We start from the raw sequence: 26057 nt of genomic DNA, 5'->3' as shown, positions 1-26057 counted from the left end.
CGCATTTCTCTGATGATTAGTAATGTTGAGCATTTTTTTCACGTGTTTGTTGGCACTTGTATTTCTTCAAGAAATGTCTCATGTCCTCTGCCTAGTTTTTAAAAGAAGCTGTTTTTTCCTCGTTGAGTTATTAGAGTTCCGTGCAGATTCTGATGTTCATCCTTTCTGAAAGTAATCATTTGCAAACATTTTCTCCCATTCTATAGGCTGTTTAATCTGTTGAGTATTTCTTTTGCTGTGAAGCTTTAGTTTAATGAAGCCTCATTTGTCTATTTTTGTCTTCATCATAAATTCTTCGCCTAGGCCAACATCCAAGAGTTCTTCCTAAGTTTTCTTCTAGGACTTTTATAGTTTAAGGTCTTATGTTCAAGTCTTTAATTCATCCATCCTGAGTTAATTTTCATACATGGTCAGACACAAGGGTCCAGTTTCATTCTTTTGCATATGGCTAGCCAATATCCCAGCACCATCTATTGAATAGAGTGTTAACGTCCTTTCTCCACTGTTTATTTTCATCAACTTTGTCAAAGATCAGTTGGTTGTAGGTATGTGGCTTTATTTCTAGGCTCTCTATTCTGTTCCACTGATCTCTGTGCATATTTTTGTACCACTATCATGCTGCTTTAGTTACTATAGCCTTGTAGTATAATTTGAAGTCAGGCAATCTGATGCCTCTGAATTTGTTCCTTTTGCTTAGGATCGCTTTGGCTGAGTGCTTTTTTGATTCCATATGCACTCCAGTGCTGTTTTTCTAATTCTGTGAAAACTGATGTTAGTAATTTGAAAGGAATTTCACTGAATCTGTAGATTGCTTTGAATAGTACGGTCATTTTTGTGATATTGATTCTTCCAATCCAACAGCACAAGATGTTTTGCCATTTGTTTGTGTCATCTGTAATTTCTTCCATTGGTGTTTTATAGTTCTCCTCGTAAAGATCTTTCACCTCCTTGGTTAAATGTATTCCTAGGGGGTGTGTGTGTGTGTGTGTGTGTGTGTGTGTGTGTGTGTGTGTGTGTGTGTGTGTGTGTGTCTACTGTAAATGGGATTGGGTTCTTGATTTGGTTATCAGCTTCAAAGTTATTTATAGAAATGCTACTGATCATTGTACATTGATTTTGTATCCTGAAACTTCAATGAAGTCTAGGAGTCTTCAGACTTTTCTAAGTATACAGTCATGTTATCAGCAAACTTCCTCTTTTCCAATTTGGATGCCTTTTATTTCTTTCTCTTGCCTAATTGCTCTGGCTAGGATTTCCAGTACTATGTTGAACAAGAGTGGTGACAGTGGACATCCTTGTCTTGTTCCTGTTCTTAAGGAGAATGTTTTCAACTTCTCCCCTTCAACATGATGTTGTCTGTAGGTTTGTCATATATAGCTCTTATTATTTTAAGGTACGTACCTCCAGTGCCTAGTTTATTGAGGGTTGTTATGAAGCGATGCTGGATTTTATCAAATCGCTTTTCTGCATCTATGGAGATAATCATACGGTTTTGGGGTTTGGTTCTATTTCTGTGGTGAATCATGTTTATTGATTTGCATATGCTTAAACATTCTTGCATCCCTGGAATAAAACCCACTTGATCATGATATATTATCTTTTTGATGTGCTGTCGGATTCAGCATTTGTTGAGGATTTTTGCACCTATGTTCATTAGGGATATTGGCCTATGGTTTTCTTTTCTGGTTGTGTCCTTGCCTGACTTTGGTATCTGGTGTCCTCACCTAACTTTGATATTGGTGTCCTCACCTGACTTTGATACTGGTTTTGTAGAATGAGTTAGAAAGGAATTACTCCTCCTCAATTTTCTGAAATAGTTTCAGTATTCAGATTCAGATAAATCTATCTGGTCCTGGCCTTTTTTGTTGTTAGAAGGTGATATGGTTTGGCTGTGTCCCTACCCAAATCTCACCTCATAGTTCCCATAACTCCCATGTGTCATGGGAGGGTTCAGTGGCAGGTAATTGAATCATGGGGGCAGTTACCCTCATACTGTTCTCTTGATAGTGAGTTCTCACGAGTTCTGATGGTTTTACAAGAGGCTTCCCTCCACTTTGCTCAGCACTTCTCCTTCCTGCTGCCATGTGAAGAACATGTCTGCTTCCCCTTCTGCCATGATTGTAAGTTTCCTGAGGCTTCCCCAGCCCTGTGGAACTGTGAGTCAACTAAACCTCTTTCCTTTATATATTACCCAGTCTCAGGTAGTTCTTTATATCAGCATGAGAACAGACTAATACAGAAGTTTTCCTTTATTACTGATTGAATTTTGTTACTTGTTATTGGTCTGTTCAGGATTCACATTTCTTCCTGGTTCAATCTTGCGAGGTTGTATCTTTCCAGGAATTTGTGCATTTCCCCCAGCTATTTCTAGTTTATGAGCACAGAAATGTTCACAGCAGTCTCTGATGATCTTTTGTATTTCTGTGGTGTCAGGTGTAATGCTGTCTTTATCATTTCTGCTTATATTTAAAACTTTTCTTTTTTCCTTGGTTAACTTAGCTAGCAGCCTGTCAATTTTGTGTATCCTTTCAAAGAACCAACTTTTTTTAACTTATCCTTTGTATCATTTTTTTATCTCATTTAGGTCTGCTCTGATCTTTGCTCTTTTCTTCTGCTAGCTTTTTGTGTGGTTTGTTATTTTTCTAGTTCCTTGATGTATGGTGGTAGCTTGAGATCTTCCTATCTTTTTAATGTGGGCATTTAACACTATAAACTTTCCTCTTAGCACTGTCTTTGCTGTATCCCAGAGGTTTTGGTATGCTGTGTCTCCATTTTCATTTATTTCAAAATTGTTTTCAATTTCCGCCTTAATTGCATTGTTTACCCAAAGTTCATTCAGGAGCATGTTGTTTAGTTTCCATCTACTTGAATAGTTTTAAGAGTTCCTCTTGGTATTTGATTTCTAATTTTATTCCACTGTGCTCCAAAAAGATACTTGATCTGATTTCAGTATTTTGGAATGTATTGAGACTTGCTTTAATGGCCAAGCATATGGTCAATTTTGGAGAATGTTCCACGTGCAGATGAGATTAATGTATGTTCTATAAATGCCTATTAGGTCCATTTGGTCTATAGTTTAGGTCCAGAATTTTTCGAATTTCTGCCTCGATGATCTGAATAGTGATGTCAGTGAGGCGTTGATGTTCTCCACTATTATTGTATTGCTATCAATCTGTTTGCTTTGGCCTAGCAGTATTTATGAATCTGGGTGCTCTGGTGTGGAGCGCATATATATTTAGGATAGTTAAATCTTCTTGTTGTATCAAACCCTTTATCGTTATATAATGCTCATCTTTTTTTTTTTTTTTTTACTGTTATTGGTTTGAAGTTTATCTGATACGAGAATGGATATTACTGCTGGCATTTGTTTTCCATTTGCATGAGAAATCTTTTTTCACCCCTTTGAGTCTGTAACTGTCTTTAACCAGTGTGTGGGGGGGTCTCTTGCTGGCAGCAGATGGTTGGGTCTTTTTTTTTTTTTTTTTTTTTTAATTTAATTTGCCACTCTGTATGTTTTAAGTGGAGCATTCAGGCCATTTACATTCAAGGTTAATATTGATATGTGGCTGGGTGTGGTGGCTCATGCCTGTAATCCTAGCCCTTTAGAGGCCAAAGTGGGCAGATTACTTGAGGTCAGGAGCTCGAGACCAGCCTGGCCAACATGGCAAAACCTCATCTCTACTAAAAAATACAAAAGTTAGCCAGGTGTGGTGGTACACACCAGTAATCCCAGCTACTTGGGAAGCTAAAGCAGGAGAATTGCTTGGACCCAGGAGGCAGAGGTTGCAGTGAGCCAAGATCATGCCACTGCACTCCAACCTGAGCAAGACAGCAAGACTCCATCTTAAAATATATATATATAGGCTGGGCACAGTGGCTCACGCCGTAATCCGAGCACTTTGGAAGGCCCAGGTGGGCGGATCACGAGGTCAGGAGTTTGAGACCTGCCTGGCCAACATGGTGAAATCCTGTCTCTACTAAAAATATAAAATCAGCCGGGTGTGGTGGCACACACCTGTAGTCCCAGCCACTAAGGAGGGTGAGGCAGGAGCATCACTTGTACCCGGGAGGCAGAGGCTGCAGTGAGCCGAGATCGTGCCACTACACTCCAGCCTCGGTAATGGAGCAAGACTCTGTCTCAAAAAAAAATAGATAGAGACAGAGATATAGATATGTGAGGTTTTGTTCCTGTCACAGTATTGTTAGCTGTCTTAGATTTTCAACTATATAACTGCTTTATAGACTCGGTGAGCTTTGTATTTTTATGATGGTAAGTACTGTCCTTTCGTTAACATGCTTAGAACTCCTTTCAGCATTTCTTATACGATCAGTATAGTGATGATGAATTCCCTTCGCATTTGTTTGTCTGGGAAAGACTTTATTTCTCCTTCATTTACAAAGCTTATTTTTTTGGCAGGATATAAAATTCTTGGCCGGTGGTTGTGCTCGGTGGCTCACACCTGTAATCCCAGTATGTTGAGAGGCCAAGGAGGGTGGATCGCTTGAGCTCAGGAGTTTAAGACCAGTTTGAGCAACACGGCAAAACCTTGTCTCTACAAAAAATACAAGAAAATTAGCCAGGCATGGTGGCATGTACTTGTAGTCCCAGCTACTTGGGAGGCTGAGCAAGAGGATCACCTGAGCCTGGGAGGTAAAGGCTGTGGTGAGCTGTGATCACGCCACTGTACTCCAGGTCTGGCCGGCAGACTGAGACCCTGTCCAAAAAACAAAATAAATTCTTGGCTGGTAATTTTTTCTTTAAGGCTGCTAAAAATAGGCCCCCAATCTCTTCCAGCTGACTTGCAGGGTTTCTGCTGAGAAGTTTGGTGTTAGTTTGATGGGATTTCCCTTCTCTCTTGGTACTCTTAGAATTTCTTTTTCCTTCAAACTGACTTTGAACAGTCTGATGACTATATGCTTAGATGAGGTTCTTCTTGCAATTTATCTTTCAGGAGTTCTCTGAGCTTGTTTCTGGATGTCTAAATCTCTTCCCAGACTAGGGAAGTTTTCCCTAATTACTTCCTGAAATAGCTTTTCTACACTTTTTACTTTTTCTTCTGTAGAATATCTATAACCTGTAAGTTTGGATGCTTTATACAATCCCATATTTCTCCAAGACTTTTTCACTTTTTTTTTCTTTTGAGATGGAGTTTCACTCTGTCACCCAGTCTGGAGTACAGTGGCACCATCTTGGCTCGCCACAACCTCCACCTCCTGGAATCAAGCGATTCTCCTGCCTCAGCCTCCCAAGCAGCTGCAATTACAGTCACATGCCACAACGCCCTGCTAATTTTTTTTTGTATTTTTAGTAGAGATGGGGTTTTCACCATGTTGGCCAGGCTGGTCTTGAACTCCTGACCCTCAAGTGATCCACCCGCCTCCACCTCCCAAAGTGTTGGGATTACAGGCATGAGGTACCACACCTGGACTTCGTTCACTTATTTTACTTCTTTTTTTCTTTATGTTCATCTGACTGGGTTAATTCAAAAGACCTGTCTTCCAGCTCTGAAATTCTTTCTTCTCCTTTCTCTAGACTAGTATTAAAGCTTTCAACTATGTTCTGTAATTCTTTCAATGAATTTTTCATTTCCAAAAGATGTTTGTGTTTATTTTTAGTGATATCTCCTTTCATATCCCAAACTGTTTTTCTGATGTGTGTGCGTTTTCAACTTTCTCTTGGATCTCACTGAGCTTCTTTAAAACCAACATTCTGAATTCTTTATCTTGTATTTCAAAGATTTTAATTTTGGTTAGGATCCATTGCTGAAGAGTTAGTGTGATCCTTCTGGAGCATTGTTAACATACTTTTTTCATACTTTCAGAGTTGTTCCTCTGGTTGCTTCTCATCTAGATAAGCTGTCTCTCCTTATTTTTTGAATTTGCTTTCATTTGGATGTGATTCTGCCCTTCAGAAGGTGTCTATAATATATGTTGCGTAGGGTCTTTTGGCTTTAGTTCTGGGTGCTTTCAGTGGCAAAGAGTCGGTTGTAGACAGCCTTTGAATGGTAGTTTTCCCAAATGCTGGTTGTATCAGTGATGTACTGGGCACGTGAGCAGGCTTACTGCATCTTGTGGGGCCAGGGTGGTGGAGGTCTCAGGAAGTCTATCTAGATCCCTAGTGCTGCACACTTGTGTCAGCAGATTTTCTACTGTGTCATGCAATTAAACTTCCAGGTCAGTTGGTGGCACTCACAGGTTAAGAGCCAGCTGAAGCCATTGTAGATGGGTATATATGTGATCCTTGTTTACAGAGCTCTCTGTTGCCTCAGGCAATAGGGCTGATCTGCAGAATGCACAGGTGTCTGAGCTCCCTGCCCAGCCCTGGAGCAGGAGACCAAGACAGGTGGGTCCAGACCAGGCAGGCCCACCTACAGGTCTCCCAATAGCAGGGCACAAGCACCAGGTATGGGGGGCAGGGGAGAGCTGGGGTCCAATGGGCAACCACCAGTTACCCAGAGGTATGCCTAGGCATGGAGCTGGGAAATCTCCACTGCCCCAAGTTCTCTGTATGGCAAGTAGAGTACAGCCTAAACCCTAATCTAGAAAAGTGGGTGCTCCAAATGCCTAAAGATACGTCTCTGCACTAAGTGCCACTGAACCATAAAGTTTGCCTATGATAAGCTTATTATATCAAATCACATAATTTTTTTATTTTTCAGTAGTATTATTTTGCACTATATATGCACTGTTGGTAGGCATGTGTTTTATATTTAACTCATTAGTATATTCAGTGATGTTCTTTATTCCCTATTACCTCTGATATATGATTCCCCCTCATAAAAACTCAAAATTTCTCCATCTCCCTGAAATAAAAAAAAAACCTGCTGTCTTTTGCTAACAAAAAAGCAAAATATTTTATCAATTTTAAACAAGATTTTTTTTTTCAATTTTAGTATTCCAAAATTAAAGTGCTGGTTTTCTATTACCTTTTTCCACAGTCTCCTGCACTGACATTTCTCTTTTTTACTTATTTTTTATAGTACCCTCAATTAAGAAGAATATTGTTTGGCAGACTTCATTTAAGAAAAAAGCCTGAAATTACAATAAATACTTATAGCCAAGAGACAGTAGAGTTAAATGGTTAAAGCATGGGCACTGGATAAGGACCTATGTATGAATCCCAGCTCTATCCCTAATTACCTATATATCTTTGAGTTACTTAACTTTACCTCAGTTTCCTCACTTGTGAAGTAAGGATAATAATGGTACTGACCTCACAGAATTGTTGGGGTAACTTAATAAACTTAAAGTGCTTAAATAATGCCTGGTCTAATAGTAAGAACACCATAAATGCTACCTACCAAAGTCAGTATTCAGTCACAAAAGCAACTTTATGTCCTTAAGTCAGTAAGTCAGTCAGTCAATAGTACTCCTCAATATCTGGTGTTCAAAAATGGAGGCCTTAGGAAATTAGGATCTTAGATTAAAGATTAAATTATGGCTGGGGGTGGTGGCTCATGCCTGTAATCCCAGCACTTTGGGAGGCCGAGGCGGGCGGACTGCCTGAGCTCAGGAGTTTGAAACCAGCCTGGGCAACATGGTGAAACCCCATCTCTACTAAAAATACAAAAAATTAGCCGGGTGCCTGTAATCCCAGCTACTCGGGAAGCTGAGGCAGGATAATCACTTGAACCCGGGAGGCGGAGGTTGCAGTGAGCCAAGATCGCGCCACTGCCCTCCAGCCTGGGCGACAGAGTGAGACTCTATCTCCAAAAAAAAAAAAAAAAAAAAAAAAAGAAAAAAAAAGATTAAATTACACTTAGGGTGATCCAGACTAGTGCTGTTAAGCCTGGCACAGTAGCTAATGTCTATAAATCCCAGCACTTTGGGAGGCCAGTGAGGCAAGATCACTTGAACCCAAGAGTTTTGAGACCAGCCTGGGCAACACAGGAAGACCCGTCTCTACAAAGAATTTAAAAATTAGCTGGGCACGGTGGCACACGCATGTAGTCAGTCCCAGCTACCCGAGAGGCTGAGGTGGGGAAAACTCTTAAGTCCAAGAGGTTGAGGCTACCATAAGTCATAGCTATACCACTGTACTCCTGCCTGGGCAACAAAGCAAAACCCTATCTCAATCAATCAAACATAAAATAGACCAGCGCTGTCCAACAGAACTTTCTCCAACAATGGAAATATCTGTGTGCTGTCCAATATGACAGTCACTAGCCATGTATAGCTAGTGAGCACTTAAAATGTGGCTAGTATGACTAATGAAGTGAATTTTTAATTTTAACTATTTTTAATTAACTTATATTTAAATAGCCACAAGAGGTTACTAGCTCCCATATCAGAAAACTCAAAATGCATTTTAGAGAAAGTTTCTGTAATGGTCAAATTAAAAGGGTTTTCTCATTACTCATAATTTAATTGGAACATGCCATATCTAAACATGTACATTAAAAAAGATTTTACTAATTCCAAAAAATTAATAAAAATGATGATAAACATGGCATGATAATGCAAAGGCTATTTCTGCCACTGAGATCCAAAAGCCTAATATTTTAACCATATTAAATATAGTAAACATACAATAATATTAAATGTCAGCAACATCCTTAGCCTGAAGGCCAGTGGCAAACCTGAATACTACTGGTAGATACTCTAGAATCTTAGAATTTAGGATGAAGGGGAAATAGAACAAAGGAAAACAGGAAACTTTCTTCTACCCCATGTTTCTACACTGTTAGCAAAGGATACAAATCTGTCCCATTCCTTCTATTATTCTAAAAATGACAAACCTTTTTGCTTTCTACTATTAGAAACTAGAAAAGAGGAGAAAATATGCCAGATTCTTCATGTATAAATTTAATTCCTTGAATCCCCTTCCTCTGTATGGGAAGGGGAGTATAGCCTAAACTCCTAATCTAGAAGAGTGGGTGCTCCAAATGCCTAGAGATACGTCTCTGCACTGAGTGCCACTGAACCACAAAGCTTGCCTATGATAAGCTTTCTAAGTGAAATCAATTACTTTTTTATTTTTCAGTATAATTTTGTACCATGTGCACTGTTAGCAGGCACATGTTTTACATTTAACTCACCGGTATATTCAGTGAGGCTCTGAAGTAAGAGCAGTGAAGTAAACACTAGCAACCCTATTAAAGCAAAATTAGGAAAAGTAATTTGCCCAAGAGTACATGGCTAATATTGTTTGGCAGCCTTCATTTAAGAAAGAAGCCTGAAATTACAATAAATACTTATAGCCAAGAGGCAGTAGAGTTAAATGGTTAAAGCATGGGCACTGGATAAGGACCTATGTATGAATCCCAGCTCTATCCCTAATTACCTATATATCTTTGAGTTACTTAACTTTACCTCAGTTTCCTCACTTGTGAAGTAAGGATAATAATGGTACTGACCTCACAGAATTGTTGGGGGAACTTAATAAACTTAAAGTGCTTAAATAATGCCTGGTATAATAGTAAGAAGAGAGAGATGTGAACCTGTATCTACATTATCTTAAGTCTGTACACCACAGCTGCTTTATCAATACCAGTATGCTTCTAGAAATGAGGCAGCAAGAAGGCTTGAAATAAATCTGCCTTCTTCTGGTAGTTCTAAACAGCAGGGTCATCAATTTCAAGAGGAGGGAAATGAGGAAACAGACGAACGGGAAATTCATCTGGGGCATTCAACTATTTCTATGTGTTCCCTGGCATATGCTAAGTAGACAAATTAGATCAATAATAAAAGGCATCTTTAAGGAAGAAGCATTAACAAAAATGAGTGATAAAAAGGGATAAATACAGAAAAATGTGAGCGGAAGTGATCTCAGGTAGAAGGCATTAAATATCACCAGAAACTACTACAAGTACTACTGTGTCCCAAGCTGTACACATGTGAGAACCATAAAATAAATCCTCTAATAAATGTTAGGTAATTCAGAAATGCAGAAAGCATTGCATTTCAACAAGCCCTAAGAAACAGCAAACCTATTTTGCTTTGACCGAACCAAATTAACAGAAGTCCTAGCTCAAGTAATCGGACAAGAGAAAAAAATAAAGGGCACACAAATCAGAAAGGAAGAGGTCCAAATTATCCTTGTTTACAGATGATATGATCTTATATTTGGAAAAACCTAAAGACTCCACTAAAAAACTACTAGAACTGACAGCTGCAGCAGACAAAAATCAACATATAAAAACCAGAGTTTCTATATGCCAAGAGTGAACAATCCGAAAAAGAAATCAAGAAAGTAATCTCATTTACAATAGGTACAAATAAAATAAAATACCTAGGAATTAACCAAAGAAGTGAAAGACCTCCACAATGAAAACTATCAATTATTTATGAAAGAAGCTGAAGAAGACACCAAGAAAAGGGAAGATAGTCCACATTCATGCATTAGAAGAACCAATATTGTTAAAATGTACATACTACACAAAGCAAACTAAAGATTCAATGCAATCCCTATCAAAATACCAATGACATTCTTCACAGACATAGAAAAAAAAAATCCTAAAATTTATACGAAACCACCAAAGACTCAGAATACCCAAAGCTATCCTGAGCAAAAAGAACAAAACTGGGGGAATCACATTACCTGACTTCAAGTTATACTACAGAGCTATAGTAACCAAAACAGTACGGTACTGGCATAAAAACAGACATACCAATGGAACAGGATAGAGAACCCAGAAACAAATATATTTATCTACAGTGAACTCATTTTTGTCAAAGGTTCCAAGAGCATACAATGGAAAGGACAGTCTCTTCAACAAGGTGCTGGGAAAACTGAATAACCATATGCAGAAGAACGACATTAGACCCCTATTCCTTGCCATATACAAAAATCAAACCAAAATGGATTAAAGCCTTAAATCTAAGACCTCAAACTAAACTACTAAAAGAAAACATTGGGGAAACTATCCAGGATGTTGGAGTGGGCAAAGATTACTTGAGTTACACCCCACAAGCACAGGCAACCAAAGCGAAAATAGACAAACGGGATCACATCAAGTTAAAAAGCTTCTGCACAGTAAAGGAAACAATCAACAAAGTTAAGAGACAAGCCACAAAATGGCTGAAAATATCTGCAAACTACCCATTCGACAAAGGATTAATAACCAGAATATATAAGGAGCTCAAATAACTGTATAGGAGAAAGTTTAGTAAGCTGATTTTTAAAATGGGCAAAAGATCTAAATAGGCATTTCTCAAAAGACATACAAATGGCAAACAGGTGTATGAAAAAGTGCTCAATGTCACTGATCATCAGGGAAATGCAAATCAAAACTATAGTAACATGTCATCTCACCCCAGATAAAATGGCTTTTATCTAAAAGACAGGCAATAACAAATGCTGGAGAGGATGTGGAGAAAAGGGAACACTGGATTTTGTACACTGTTGGTGGGAATGTATATTAGTACAACCACTACGGTGAACAGTTTGGAAGTTCCTCAAAAAAAACTAAAAGTAGAGCTACCATAAGATCCAACAATCCCACTGCTGGGTATATACCCAAAAGAAGGCAAATCAGTATATTAAAGAGATACCTGTACTCCCATATTGTTTGCAATACTGTTCACAATAGCCAAGATTTGGAAGCATCCTAAGTGTCCATCAACAGATGAACAGATAAAATGTGGTACATATATACACGAGATCCTGTCGTTTTCAACATGGATGGAACTGGGGGTCATTATGCTAAGTGAAATAAGCCAGGCACAAAAATACAAACTGCATGTCCTCACTTATTTGTGAGAGCTAAAAATGAAAACAACTCGGAGACAGAGAGTAGAAGGATCGTTGGTTACCAGAGGCTGGGAACAGTAAGCAGGGTATCAGGGAGAGTGAGAATGGTTAATGGGTACAAAAAAATAAAAGGAGTGACTAAGACCTTGTGTTTGATAGCACAACAGGGTGACTATAGTCAGTAATAATTTAATTGTACATTTTTAAATAACTAAAAGAGTATAATTGGATTCTTTGTAACACAAAAGATAAACACTTGAGGTGATGAATACACCCCACTTATGGATGTGATTATGCACTGCATGCCTGTATCAAAATATCTCATGTACCCCATAAATATACATTTTACCCACAAAAATTAAAAACTGAAACAAAACGAAGTTACAAAAAAAGTCTATTGTCACAATATGTAAAAGAAGTATGTCATATGAGATACATACATATTCACTTGTCTACATAAAGCAAACAATCAAGGAAAGCCTTTGCTTTTTCAGTAAGCTGTTGCTCTTACTGAATCTGTACTTGGAAATAAAATACAGGTACATCTGAGGATTCAAATCCATCTTATCCAAACTCAGGAAAACAAAAAGATTCTGCTAAGCTTTTAAGATTCTACTGTTTAACAGAAATTATATCCATCACTCTCTGAACTTTTTTTTTTTTTTTTTTTTTTTTTTTTTGGAGACAGAGTCTCACTCTGTCACCCAGGCTGGAGTGCAGTGGCACAATCTCAGCTCACTGCAACCTCCACCTCCCAGGTTCAGGCGATTCTCCTGCCTCAGCCTCCCGAGTAGCTGGGACTACAGGCGAGTGCCACCACACCTGGCTAATTTTTCATATTTTTAGTCGAGACGGGGTTTCACCACATTGGCCAGGCTGGTCTCGAACTCCTGACCTCGTGATCCGCCCACCTTGGCCTCCCAAAGTGCTGGGATTACAGGCATGAGCCACGGTGCCCGGTCCCACTCTCTGAACTCTCACTCTTGCTATCCAAAACTCAGGAATTGAACAGATGTGAATGGCCTGCTATCCCTCACTATCCAGACTCTTATCACCCAAACTCAGGATATAAATACAATAGATTCAGACTGCAAATACTTGTGAATCTTAACATAAATTTTTAATATAATTTCAGTGTTTAAAAAACTTTTGAGGATTTTTTAAGTAATATGCAGGACTCTACTAAATCTCATAAATACTAGCTGTAAAACATCTTAGAAAATATCTTCTTGTACCCTATTTCTCAGCAGTCTGTTGGAACAAGGATGGCAGCTATTTAAGCTGTTGCCCCTCAGCTCCAAACTGCAGCACCCCTACCCGTATTCTGCTTTGTGGTGCTTGCACTAAGACTCTCTGTGAACCACATTCCTGCTTTGCCAGCTGGCTTCCTATAAAGCTCTCCCAAGAAGAGGCACTAAAGATGGACTGAAAGGTTGGAGGAAGAAGAAAAGACTATCTTCCTATCTAATCTTCAGGTTTCATAAGAGCCATTTCCCCAGCAAAGGCTTCTTCAGCCCTATAGCAGCAGGTCCTTCCAACAGCAACAAGTGAATCCAGCTTGCAGTGTTTCCAACACTTGCAGAACTAGGTTCATCATAAACCACTGAGAGACACCAGCATCAGCCAGCAAGGTCTGGGTCCCAACCTCACAGAACCCCTCTGCCAAGCTCAGATACCAGCATCAATCATGCAGCGGCTTCTCAGAGGTCTAAGTGTCATTTCTTCGGGGACTTTCCTCTAAGTTCCTAATGTTTTCTCATTCCCTTTGGTCCCTGAGCCCTATGGGCAGCAGCTGCCGCCTGTTATGTCTATCTTTGTGATACTTTAGTTTTGTTTTTATCCTTTATGTTACTTAGTTAACACATTTATATCTAGTTATCAATTCTATTAAAGTATTATCTCTGTTCAAATACTGGTATAGTTTCAGCCTCCCTAGAGAACCCTGAATGATAAAACAGTCTCATGTAGAATATGATGTTGTTACAGTGACTTTTGTTGAAATGCAATTCTACCTATACCAGCAAGTAAAGTAGACCAAAGTGTCAGTGCAATTTGGTTAAAATTACAGAGTATACTTAACTATCACTACAAACTACTTTGCAGCCATTTTTTTAAGAAAAATTTAGAGGGTCTTTTTCTAATTCACATATAATATCTACTGGTATAAAAAAGGCAAGTTCTGTCTTTCCAAATTTTCTACAATATGTACTACTTTTTAATCATAAAAATACAGTAAGTCTAATTTTAACAATTCTAACAGACTCAGGTTAAACAAGGATCCACTATCATCCACAGAAAACAATACTTGTTGACCTTACCCAAAATATTTAAAGAGACTGGGGGAGAGAGTTTTAATTCACTAACTACCCTGTTCGAACCAACAAATTTTTTATACTTTCCTTCTATTCACTACCTTCACTTATACATAAATTGTCCACTCCCACTCATACCTGTGCCTACAAACTCCCACCTGCCTATCCATTTTCTGATTCCCAGCCGTATGTCCAGTTCTTCTCCACCAACTCATTTGCTTCCTGTCTTGAGGTTAGCCACTTTCTAGATATACAGATAGTATATACAAGGTAGTATATACAAGAGAGAGAAGGCAAACAAGCAGTGTTTGTCAGTAGTTTTGAGTTACCTTAAGAGTTCTGGCTCTACTCCTATTGGGTAGTGTAGTGTGCAGGGGCCATTTCTGGTTTGGGGAAGACTCTATGGGAAAGTAGACTAAAATTTATTGTGGTTATTAAGTAATCCAGTTTTTCTTCCCTTCTTCGTCTCAAAACAATACTGGCTTCCACTAAGAAAAATCGGTGACAGACAATGGTCTTCTAAACATACATCTAAGAATGAGAATCCTCTGTTTCAGAGGTGGACCACACAGAATATTAGAGAAATGAAAGACATATATAAGGACACTAAATATCATGACTCCGAATGCCGTAGGGCTTCTCGGTTTATAAATTAAATGCTAGATACCATGATTAAATATCATGACTCAGATGTCATAGGGCTTCTCAGTTTATAAATTAAAGGCTAGATATATAGCTATATCCCAAAAAATTCTGATTCTAGAATATTGTGCAGAGGAATTACAACACAATGAGTAAATTACAACATAACTTACGTTACCTCTTCTCTTTCATCAAACAAAAGTTACACACATATTATTCCTAACCCAATGTCATATAAAGGCTTAACCCAAAGATAAACATAGTATTCACATATAGAGATTTAAAATTTCAGTCAATTACCTTAATATATGAATGTTTCACATTTCCCACAACTAAAATATCTTAAGGAAGTCTAATCGGTAGAAAGTGGACACTAAAGAAATAACAACAGTCGTTTTACAAAAAAAAAAAAAAAAAAAAACGCTTTTCTACTGAGAAATAGGATAGTCAGCCTTGACTTGTGAAAAGTCAAATATGTAAAAACTACAAACGTAACTTCATTGTTCATTTTGTGTGTGTGTGGCATTCTGGAAAATCAGGATTTCTCTCAAGCCTAAGGATTCCTTGACTTCCCAATCATGGCTCTGGCAATTCTGTATCTGTCCTCTCTCTCCTTCTGCCCTCCAAAGCTGGGCAATTATAACTCTTCATCATCTAGGCTGCTCCAACCACACTGACCTCCTCCATTCCTCCTCAAACATACAAGGCAGCCTCCTGCCTTGGACCTTCCTGCACTCCCTCTGTGCCTAAAGAATGCTCGACTACCACTTATCCAATATATGGCTCCCTCCATCATACTTTAAGATCTTCATTCAAATGTCCCCTTTTTCAGTGAAGCCTTCCCTTAGGACTGGCCTGTCTAAAATAACACATACTACTATTATTTCCTGTTCCCCTTCTCTATTTTTCTCCTTAGCCCTTTATCATATCACTAACAAATACTTATACTATTTTGTTTATTAATTGTCCCTCCACCAAAATATAAATTCCATGATTACAGGATTTTTACATGTTATGCTCAATGCTATGCCCCAACATTTAGAATAGTATCTGACAACAGGAGATGCTCAATATGCTAGATGAATAAATGATATGGTTGACTGCACAACCACATGTAACTAGTAGGTCCTGCCATCAACACTTCATATTCTAAGATTTCAATTAGCAGATTAGGTTTAGATTATTTTTCACTCTGGGAACCACAACAATCCCGCAGGGGCCAGTGTGAAGGTAGAACATGGAAGCTTACACCAGCAAAAAGAAGTCATACATTTATCTGCTTTACTAATTTGACTTCACATATGAATTGATTGGCAAAACTCATCTGGTGACTTCAAAAATCTGAAACCACTGGGTTGTACACAACACAACAGTTCCAACTTTTTACATTTCTCATGTTTTATTGTAAATGAGAGAAATCTAGATATTATGTTTTTACCATCCCTTAGAAAGAAATTAAAATCAGTATCTTCAGTCTTATTTAATAATCTGCTACAAAGGCAACCAAATTTACTATGTTCTAATTAAATTGAGTAGAAAGCAGGTTTAGGTTTGTTTTTTTTTGAGATGGAGTTTTGCTCATCTCCCAGGATGGAGTGCAATGGCAGATCTCGGCTCACTGCAACCTCCACCTCCCAGGTTCAAGTGATTCTCCTATCTCAGCCTCCCGAGTAGCTGGGACTACAGGCACGTGCAAACATGCCCAGCTAATTTTTGTATTTTTAGTAGAGATGGGGTTTCACCATGTTGGCCAGAATGGTCTCAATTTCTTGACCTCGTGATCCGCCCGCCTTGGCCTCCCAAAGTGCTAGGATTACAGGCATGAGCCACTGCACCTGGGCTTTTTTTTTTATTATTTTTTTAGGACAGAGTCTTGCTCTGTCCCCCAGGCTGGAGTGCAGTGGCACGATCTCAGCTGACTGCAACCTCCACCTACCAGGTTCAAGCGATTCTCCTGCCTCAGCCTCCTGAGCAACTGGGATTACAGGTGTGAGCCACCACACCTGGCTAATTATTTTGTATTTTTAATAGAGACAGGGTTTCGCCATATTGGCCAGGCTGGTCTCAAACTCCTGACCTCAGGTGATCCACCCGCCTCGGCCTCCCAAAATGCTGGGAGTACAGATGTGAGCCACCGTGCCCAGCCCAGATTAGTCTTTTCAAAAGAAACACAAAGAAGTGTTAATTATGTTGTTTCATTTACAAATTACCACCACACTATACTCAGTTCACTAAATGAAGATTAAAAGCATATCCAAATCCCACTACCACGAAAATTTCAGTAAGCAGAAATATCATTCCATTCCGCCAAATTGCACTACTTGACAAAACAAGCTACAATATTTTATTCTGAATCTCACCTTGAGATTCATTGTAATATGAGGTGACCAGTCTAACTTTTAAAATGTTATATGTTCTAATAAAGAAAAAAAAAAAGAGCACTCACCTTAATGAAGTTACAGATGGACAAGCCTGTCCATACAAACCCATCTGGCCACAAAGAGAATCTGAAAAGTAAAGAAGAGTTAGTTATCAGATACTGCAAAGTAAATTAAACCATAAGTCTCACTTTAGATTTAATTTAAAACACTCTGAAAACAGAAGTAGAATGTTCTACTAAAGAATTCTACTAAACGAATCACCCCATCAGAACACAAACTTACATGAAAGAAAAATGCTACTGAGTCATAAGAGGGATTACATTAAGACAGACAGACATATCAGGAAGCCTACAGACATATCAGGAAGCATAACAGAAATAGATACACTATAACTGTAACATCTAAAGAAGCTGAGATTTCATAATATGTAACAAATGATTATGGCTATGTCATAAAGTGCCCAAACTGTTTTAGTAGAGTCCTAGGGATTCTAGAGAGGTGCCCAAAAGCTACCACAGAGTTAAGCATGCAAGGTTCCAACCCCCAAGTAAGTGCCCCACCAAATCTATTCTTCCATCAAAATAGTGCTACCTTTATTGGTTTTAAACATTGGACTTCACAAAGACTTCATCTAAGAAACAGTTCCATTGCTTTAAAAAAAAAGTAGTAGTAGTAGTAGTAGTAGTAAAGAGAAGCACTGAAACAGAAAGAGCTTTGAATTCAAATTCTAGATTTTAGGTTCAAATTCTAACTGTGGCACTATAGACACCTTAAAGGATTTATATAACTTCAATGAACCTCAGTTTCTTCATCTGTAACGTAGGGCTAATACCACCCACATAACTTTATTCAGAGGGGATTAAACTGAAAGCTTGTTAGAATTAAATAAATCAACAAATGTAAATGTCTATCAGCACTACTATGGAGCACATGGGAGGGTATCAATATTTTCATTAGGCAGAACAATGATTCACAAATGCCTAATGGTAACACATAAATGGGATAAGGTAAAATGGGTTTAAGTGTATACATATGCATACACCGCACAAGTGGCGGAAACTGTGAGCAACTGAAGAGAGCATGTTCAGTCTAAAGGGATCAGGGCTATTACCAGTTCTAGTCAATTGTTGCTAGGCAGGAGTATTATAGACCCAGCATTTTAAGAACTTCCAATTTTTCAAGAGAAACAAAAAAATCCAAAATTTTACCTGCAATCTCTTGATTTTTTAACGTTTTAAAAAAATACAGATGGGGTTTCGCTATGTTGCCCAGGCTGATCTTGAACTCCTGGGCTCAAGTGATCCTCCTTCCTCGGCCTCCCAAAGTGCTGAGCTTACTACAGGTATAAGCGACTGCACCTGGCCCTGATTTTCATTTCCTAAATACTATGTAGGCCAAACAGAAACTGGATTTTGCTGCAAGTTTGTAACCTTTGGTTTAGAAGGTGATTGAAGTCCCTGCATCTAATAATTATCCCCGCATACACTGAAGAGAGACACAGATAGACACTTCTATTTCTGCCAGAATGACAGGGTGGACGGCTCAATCTCGTAACCACTGAAAATAACTAAAATGCTGAGTAAAGTATCTTAAAATCTTTACATATAAATCAAAAACTTGACAGAAAATGAGGTATGATCAGAATCCAAAAACTAGGTGAAACAGTGGAAACTAGAAAGGTATGCAGAGTACTGACAATAGCTTTCCTTCACCTTTAGGGCATTATGCCAAGCACTATGAATTCTGGCTTGCAATTCCAAGACCTTGTGGGACACAATGTACAAGATGCAACAACGTTCAGATCTTAACCAAGAGAACTGCCAGGAAAACTGCTTTTTTAACCTTAGCACTTAGGGCTGGTGAGGGGATCCAGGACTATGACAGCAGCAATGTTCAGTTCTTAACCAAGAAAATTGCCAGGAAAACTACTTTTTTAACCACAGCACTTAGTGCTGGGAGGGGATCAGGGACTGTGACAGCAGTGCAAGGGTGTCTTCCCTGATATTTCACAACCACAAGCTGATCTTCCCCTAGATTATGGTTTTAAAACCTTCATACCGGCTGGGCGCAGTGGCTCATGCCTGTAATCCCAGCACTTTGGGAGGCCGAGGCGGCCGGATCACCTGAGGTCAGAAGTTTAAGACCAGCCTGACCAATATGATGAAACCCCGTCTCTACTGAAAATACAAAAAATTTAGCCAGGCATGGTGGCATGTGCCTGTAATCCCAGCTACTTGGGAGGCTGAGACAGGAGAATCGCTTGAACCTGGGAGGCAGAGGTTGCAGTGAGCCAAGATCACACCACTGCACTCCAGCCTAAGCAATAAGAGCAAAATTCCGTCTCAAAAAAAAAAAAAAAAGCTTCATACCTAGAATTGTGTTTAGGGTAGCCCTAGGATGGTTGTATCCCCCACCCAATCTTGATAGAAGCAAATGTACGTTCTCTCTGGAGGAAATTACCTTTGACCTAAGCCTGGAAAAATTCCCACAGGTAAGATCTCAAAATAAATGTATTCATAATTAAAAATCACAAAACCCAGAAGGAAATCAGCCACTCACAGCAAAATACAGCAGAAACATCAGTTAGCACAATAAACCACAAGGAATGCAGATATAAAAGTTACTAGACATCCTTGGGACCAGGGTCCAGTGTGGACTGCCCCTCGTCCTGGGAAATGGGGTGTGGCTGAAAAGGCAGCCGTCCCCTTGCCTGTCACGGAACACACTTTCGTGGGGAACCTGGCGCTAAACCACTCACAGACAACCTGCTTCTGGGTCATGGTTTCGTACACAGCAGAGCAGCTTTCTTTATTTTAAAAAAAAAAAAAAATTACTAGACATACTTCTCTACTGTTTTATGTGTGATTTACCTAGTCTTGTATTTTAATTGCCTGTAGGTAGATAGATCTCTAATCTTCATCTCTAGCAGAGATCAATCTCCTGATCTCCAAACAAATATCTAACATTCCCTCCTGGAAATCCCAAATTTACCATGTTTAAAACTGAATTCATCATCTTCTCTTAATATACTTCCTTCCTGGATAAAATGGCACAGCCTTTTCATCTAAGAATGGCTTTCAGGTTTCTAGCTTAACTCTTACTCTTTGTTAGAGCAGACTAATTTTTTTTCCAACTCTTAGTCTCTATGAGGAATTACTTCAGTAAACACTCCTGGCCTCTTAGCCCATTCCTCTCCAAAGAGGTAAATTGGTTAGTACATAGAGCTAACTTAACAAAAGAACTGAATACCAGGGACTCAGAATCTTTTTATTTTTTTGAGACGGAGTTTTCACTCTTGCTGCCCAGGCTGGAGGGCAATGGCGCCAACTCGGCTCACTGCAACCTCCGCCTCCTGGATTCAACCAATTCTCCTGTCTCAGCCTCTCAAGTAGATGGGATTACAGGCATGCACCACCATGTCTGGCTACTTTTCTGTATTTAGTAGAGGGGGTTTCACCATGTTGGTCAGGCTGGTCTTGAACTGCTGACCTCAGGTGATCCACCTGCCTCGGTTAGGATCCCAAAGTGCTGGGATTACAGGCGTGAGCCACCACGCCCAGCCCTCAGTCTCTTCCTTTTCACTCTCCATCCAGGATTCTACAAGGCAATGATCTGAGTGTGTCTGCTCTGCTGACCCAAACATCCTCTAGGGTGCACTGTCCCACTGACAGATGGGGATGAGGGGCTGCAGAAAGTCAGCCAACTCATTTGGCTCTTAAACCTAAGTCCCGTTCTACAATATAGATTTTATCAAAAACAAAGGCAACTCCTTTGAAAGTTAAACACAGAGTTACCATAAAACCCAGCAATTATAAGCATATACATCTCCAAGAGAATTTAAATGTTCCTACAAAAACATGCACACAAATGATCATTTGCACACAAATGTGCAGCACTACTCATAAAGCCAATAAGTGAAAATAACCCAAATGTTTGTCAACTAATGAACAGATAAACAAAGTATGGTTTATCTAAGTAATAGCCATAAAATATACAATGCAACTTTATTCAGCCATAAAAAGGAATGAAGTACTTTTACATGCTACCACATAGATGAACCTTGAAAGCCTCATGCTAAGTGAAAACGACACAAAAGACCACATGCTGTATGATTCCATTTATACGAAATGTCCAGAATTGGCAAATCTATAGTAATGAAAAGTAGATTGGTGGTTGCCAGGAGATGGGGGAAGAGAGGAAGATTGCAGATGGGAAGTGACTGCTAGGAGGTTTCTTTTTAGAGTGATGAAAATGGCCTAATTGATAGTGGTAATGGTTGCACAACTTTGTGAATACATTAAAAACTACTGAATTGTACACTTTAAAATGGTGAACTTCACAGTATGTGATTTTTACCTGAATAAAAAGCTAACTTTTTTAAAGGTACTGTCTTGCTTCTTCATCTGTAGGTTCTTATTTCTCAATCAGCTCAAAACTCAGGCAAGGGAAAATGATCTCATATACTAAACTGTCCAAACATCAACACCCTTAGTACCTCCAATAAGTTACCATTTACTATCAAATTCTAACTTCTAGTTATCTTTCCAATCTGCTCTAGCTTCAATGCTTTAATTCCAGTGTTATTCATTTTTCCTCTAGATTACCGTCCTTAAATGACGTCCTGAACCCTAGCCTTGTTGACTGAAAGAACAAACATATACCAGTATTCTCCCTACCCAGGCAACTGAACAGCAACAGGGAAATCTCACAAAAGAAGGCTAAGGTTCACATTGAAGTCAGGAAATTTCAAAGTCCTCCAGGTCACAAACAAATCTCTGTGGCATCAACTGTAGTTGAACAACTATATTACCTCATTCAGTTACATCCATAATTTATTTACATGGTTTTATTTGGTGCCAACAGCATAAATCTCCAAATCTTTTGAAAACTAATATGTATCAAGAAAGAGTAGAATGACACAACCAGAATATGAGTACTAAAAGCCAGGCATTAGCTAATGAGTATGCTGCAATACAAGCTATTTACTGTATTATATTCCATTACCAACAGAAAAGCATGGAATTTCTTTTAACATAAGCAGTATTCAAGTGTACATTAAACTGAGTTACAAACTATCCACATTTAGGAAGCAGCCATCACAACACACTAACAGTTGTATAATAACATATTATCTGGGGGCATGGAGTGAAATAGAACTAAGTATTTTGAAAAAGCTCTGAATAAGTTCTTTTTGTTTTTAAGAGACAGAGTCTTGCTTTGTTGCCCAGGCTGGAGTACAGTGGCCAGATGATAGCTCACTGCAGCCTCGAACTTCTGAGCTCAAGCAATCCTCTTGCTTCAGCCTTCCTAGTACCTGGGACCACAGGTGCACACCACTGCATGGGGCTTTTTTTTTTTTTTTTTCTGTAGAAACAAGGTCTTGCTGTGTTGTCCAAACTGATGTCAAACTCCTGGCCTCAAATGATCCTCTCACCTCAGCCTCCCAAAGCACTGGGATTACAGGCATGAGTCATCACACCCAGCTCGAAATACTTACGAGCTCTCTCCCCTCACCCACCTACACAGAAATGTAATGCTTTATAATTTACAAAAAACTTACTACCATTCATGACCTTGTAGCTGAAGACTCAAGACTGGAATCCCAACTATTGACAGTTACTGTGTGACCTTGGATATGTTAACTTCCCTAAGGCTTAATTTCCTCCTTCATAAGAATGGAAAAATGCAGTAAATGCCTCAGTTACTATGACAGTAGCTTGAGTGAAAGCATTAGTGTAACACCAGACAAAGGTAAGAATTAAAAATTTGTTAAAACTATTACACTTAGGAATGGAAAACCAAACGACGTATGTTCTCATAAGTGGGAGCTAAGCTATGAGGATGCAAAGGCATAAGAATGATACAATCGACTTTGGGGACTCAGGGGAAAGGGTGGGAGTGGGGTGAAGGATAAAAGACTACGCATTGGGTACAGTGTACACTGCTCGGGTGATGGGTGTGCCAAAATCTCAGAAATCACCACTAAAGAACTTATTCATGTAACTAAGCACCACTTGTTCCCCAAAAACCTACTGAAATAAAAAAATTAAAAATTCATTTTTTATTTATTTTATTTATTTAAAAAACTGTCACAGCTCTAGAGGTCAAGAAGCTATTCCTTTTTTTTACTTCTGAATTCAGCCATATCTTTCCAAAAGACTTGAAAGTATAACATTCACTAACATTCATGAAGAAACAACCCCTTTGATTCAAGAAACTTGACTGAACATTTCAGATTATTATACCATTAGTAACAGGTAATCATTAAAGCAGTCACAAAAATAACCTGTATCCTAATCAACCCAAATAGAAGAACTGTGCCAGAGGAAAGAGTAAAGGGAAAGAATCCTGATGAGTGAGAAGCAATCAGCTGTTCATCCCAGCCACTCTAGCTAAACCTGAAGGCAGAGGTGCAGCTTGAGCTAAGAAGTCATCTGCTTTCAGAGAGCAATTAAAATCATGAGGATCTGCAATTCACCACAGAGTATCAGAAGAGAGGCCACATAGATAATTAAGAGAAACCATAAAAAAAAAAACAAAAACTTGAAGTTGGACTGCAGATAGCAGCAAGTGATTTAAGAGAGAGAAAGGCAATCATGTTCAGTGTAGATCAAGAAGGATAAAAACTGAAAAGAGAATACTGGCTTTTAATAGAAGATAATACGACAGTGGGTGAGTTTTGTGGAATAGTGAAGGCAAAAATTAGCATGGATAGGGGTTAAGAATCAGGAGTGAAAGAAAAATAAAAGTTTAGCTACAAGTTGTGTTAAATAAAATTAAGTAGAAAATGTAAGAACAGAAGGTATAGATTAAGAATTCAGGAAAGGTAGAGAATGTTAGAACTTTCATCACATTATCTCTATTACCTTATTTTATTCTTCATAAATAGAAATAGAAAACCGAAAAGCTCATCACCATCTGATATGATTTTTATTTCTCCCCCATCAGAATGTGAGCTCCATGTTTCATTCTGTTATATTCCCAAAACCTAGTATAAAGCCAGCACTCATATTTATTCAGTGAATGAATAAACCAGATTCTTCAAAAATTGGGGGGGGAAAAGAAACTTAAAATGAGATCTGACAACTCACCAGGTCTTTACTTAACACAGTCTTTTGTATCTATCACTTTATCTCTAAGCAATTTAGGACCAGTCTGCAGTTAGAAGACCAAGTTAGGTATCCAGAATATACAAACAACTCTTACAACTCAATAACCAAAAGACTAATAATCCAATTTAATAATGGGCAAGAATCTGAACAGACATTTCTACAAAGAAGATATATGAACGTCCAATAAATACATGAAAAGATGTTCAGCATCATTAATCACTAGGGAAATACAATTTCTTTTTTTTTGGAGATGGAGTTTCGCTCTTGTCGCCCAGACTGCAGTGCAGTGGAGTGATCTTGGCTCACTGCAACCTCCACCTCCCAGGTTCAAGCGATTCTCCTGCCTCAGCCTCCCAAGTAGCTCGGATTACAGGCATGCACCACCATGCCTGGCTAATTTTTTTTGTATTTTTAGTAGAGCCAGGGTTTCACCATGTTGGTCAAGCTGGTCTCAAATTCCCGACGTCAGGTGATCCGCCCACCTCGGCCTCCCAAAGTGCTAGGATTATAGGCGTGAGCCACTGCACTCAGCTGGGAAATACAAATTAAAACAAGACACCACTTCATACCCACTAACATGGCTATAATCAAAAAGACACAAAGTAACAAGTGTTGCAATGACGTGGAGAAATTCAAACTTTCATGCATTGCTAGTACAAGTGTAAAATAGTGTTGCTACTTTGGGAATGTTTGGCAGTTCATCAAAAAGTTAGACATAAGAGTTACCATATGACCCAGAAATTCTATACCCAAGAAATGAAAACATACATCCACAGACAAATCTGCACAAGAATGTTCATAGCAGTATTAAATCATAATAGCAAAAAAATGAAAATAGGCCACATGCAGTAGCTCACACCTGTAATCCCAGCACTGTGGGAGGCTGAGGCAGGCAGATGGCTTGAGCCCAGGAATTCAAGACCAGTCTGGGCAACATGGCAAGATCCCATCTCTAAAAAAATACAAAAATTAGCTAGACACGGTGGCTGGTGCCTGTAGTTTCGGCTACTCAGGAGGCTGAGGTGGAAGGATCAATTGGGCCCAAGAGGTGGAGGCTGCAGTGAGCTGTGATCGTGTCACTGCTTTCCAGCTCAGCGACAGAGCAAGACCCTGTTTTGTTTTGTTTTGTTTAAGAAGTGGAAATAATCCAAATGCCCATCAACTGATGAATGGATGTGTTATATCCACATAATGGAATACTGTTTGACAATAAAAAGGAATAAATGTTACAACATGTATAACCCTTAACAACATTATGCTAAGTGAAAGAAACCAGTCATAAAAGATTACATATTGTATGATTCCATTTACATCAAACGTCCAAAATAGGCAAATTCATGTGAGTAATTAGATAGCAGTTTCTTAGGGTTAGCAGTAAGAGAAAAAGTAAATGGAGAATAGAGATTGACTGCTATTAGGTATGGAGTTTCTTTTCAAGGCAGGAGAAAAACGTTCTAAAATTAGACTGTAGCAATGGTTGCACAATCCTGTGAATATACTAAAAAACACTGAATTTTACACTGAACTAGACGAACTCTATGGTATGTGAATTATATCTCAACAAAGCAGTTAGAAAAAAAATAAGTTCAGAACCACCACACACAAATGTTTTTATTCTGTCACATTGCTGCTTCTTCTCTCACTAGTGCCACAGGATCCACCCCCAAACCCCAAAGCTGGAACAGGAAAGGGAGAGTAAAAGTAACTACCTCACCAGAAAACAACTCTGGAAAAAACAATTACTTACAAATCTATAACTCCTTGAACCATTCAATAGTTTTCTGGTGGCCTCCACTATTTTTAAACCATATTGTTTATTCACTAAACACGTTTAATGAAGATACATGTACAGCCAATAAAAAAGTTTCATACACCTGAAAAAATTATCAAGGAAACTACTACTATCTACAAATCGACT

At 38.8% G+C, this 26057-nt stretch overlaps 1 protein-coding gene across 8 annotated transcripts in view; it reads right to left on the bottom strand.

The window, feature by feature from the left end:
- The window catches only part of FOXJ3 (forkhead box J3), a 202879-nt gene that overhangs the window by 118368 nt on the left and 58454 nt on the right, over positions 1–26057 (bottom strand). For 7 of the 8 annotated variants that reach the window (XM_055392999.2, XM_055392956.2, XM_055392983.2 and 4 more), the window contains one exon: positions 17093–17153. In XM_055392999.2, coding sequence (XP_055248974.1) covers positions 17093–17153 — 61 coding nt within the window. Of the gene's footprint in view, positions 1–17092; positions 17154–17309; positions 17328–26057 lie in introns of those variants that run through there. The other variant, XM_055392975.2, reaches the window with a different exon arrangement.

The sequence above is a fragment of the Gorilla gorilla genome, chromosome 1 (genome assembly GCF_029281585.2).
Source record: "Gorilla gorilla gorilla isolate KB3781 chromosome 1, NHGRI_mGorGor1-v2.1_pri, whole genome shotgun sequence".
Classification (NCBI taxonomy): domain Eukaryota; kingdom Metazoa; phylum Chordata; class Mammalia; order Primates; family Hominidae; genus Gorilla; species Gorilla gorilla.
Note: the sequence above shows the minus strand (reverse complement) of the source record. Positions and strands in the feature narration are given on the sequence as shown.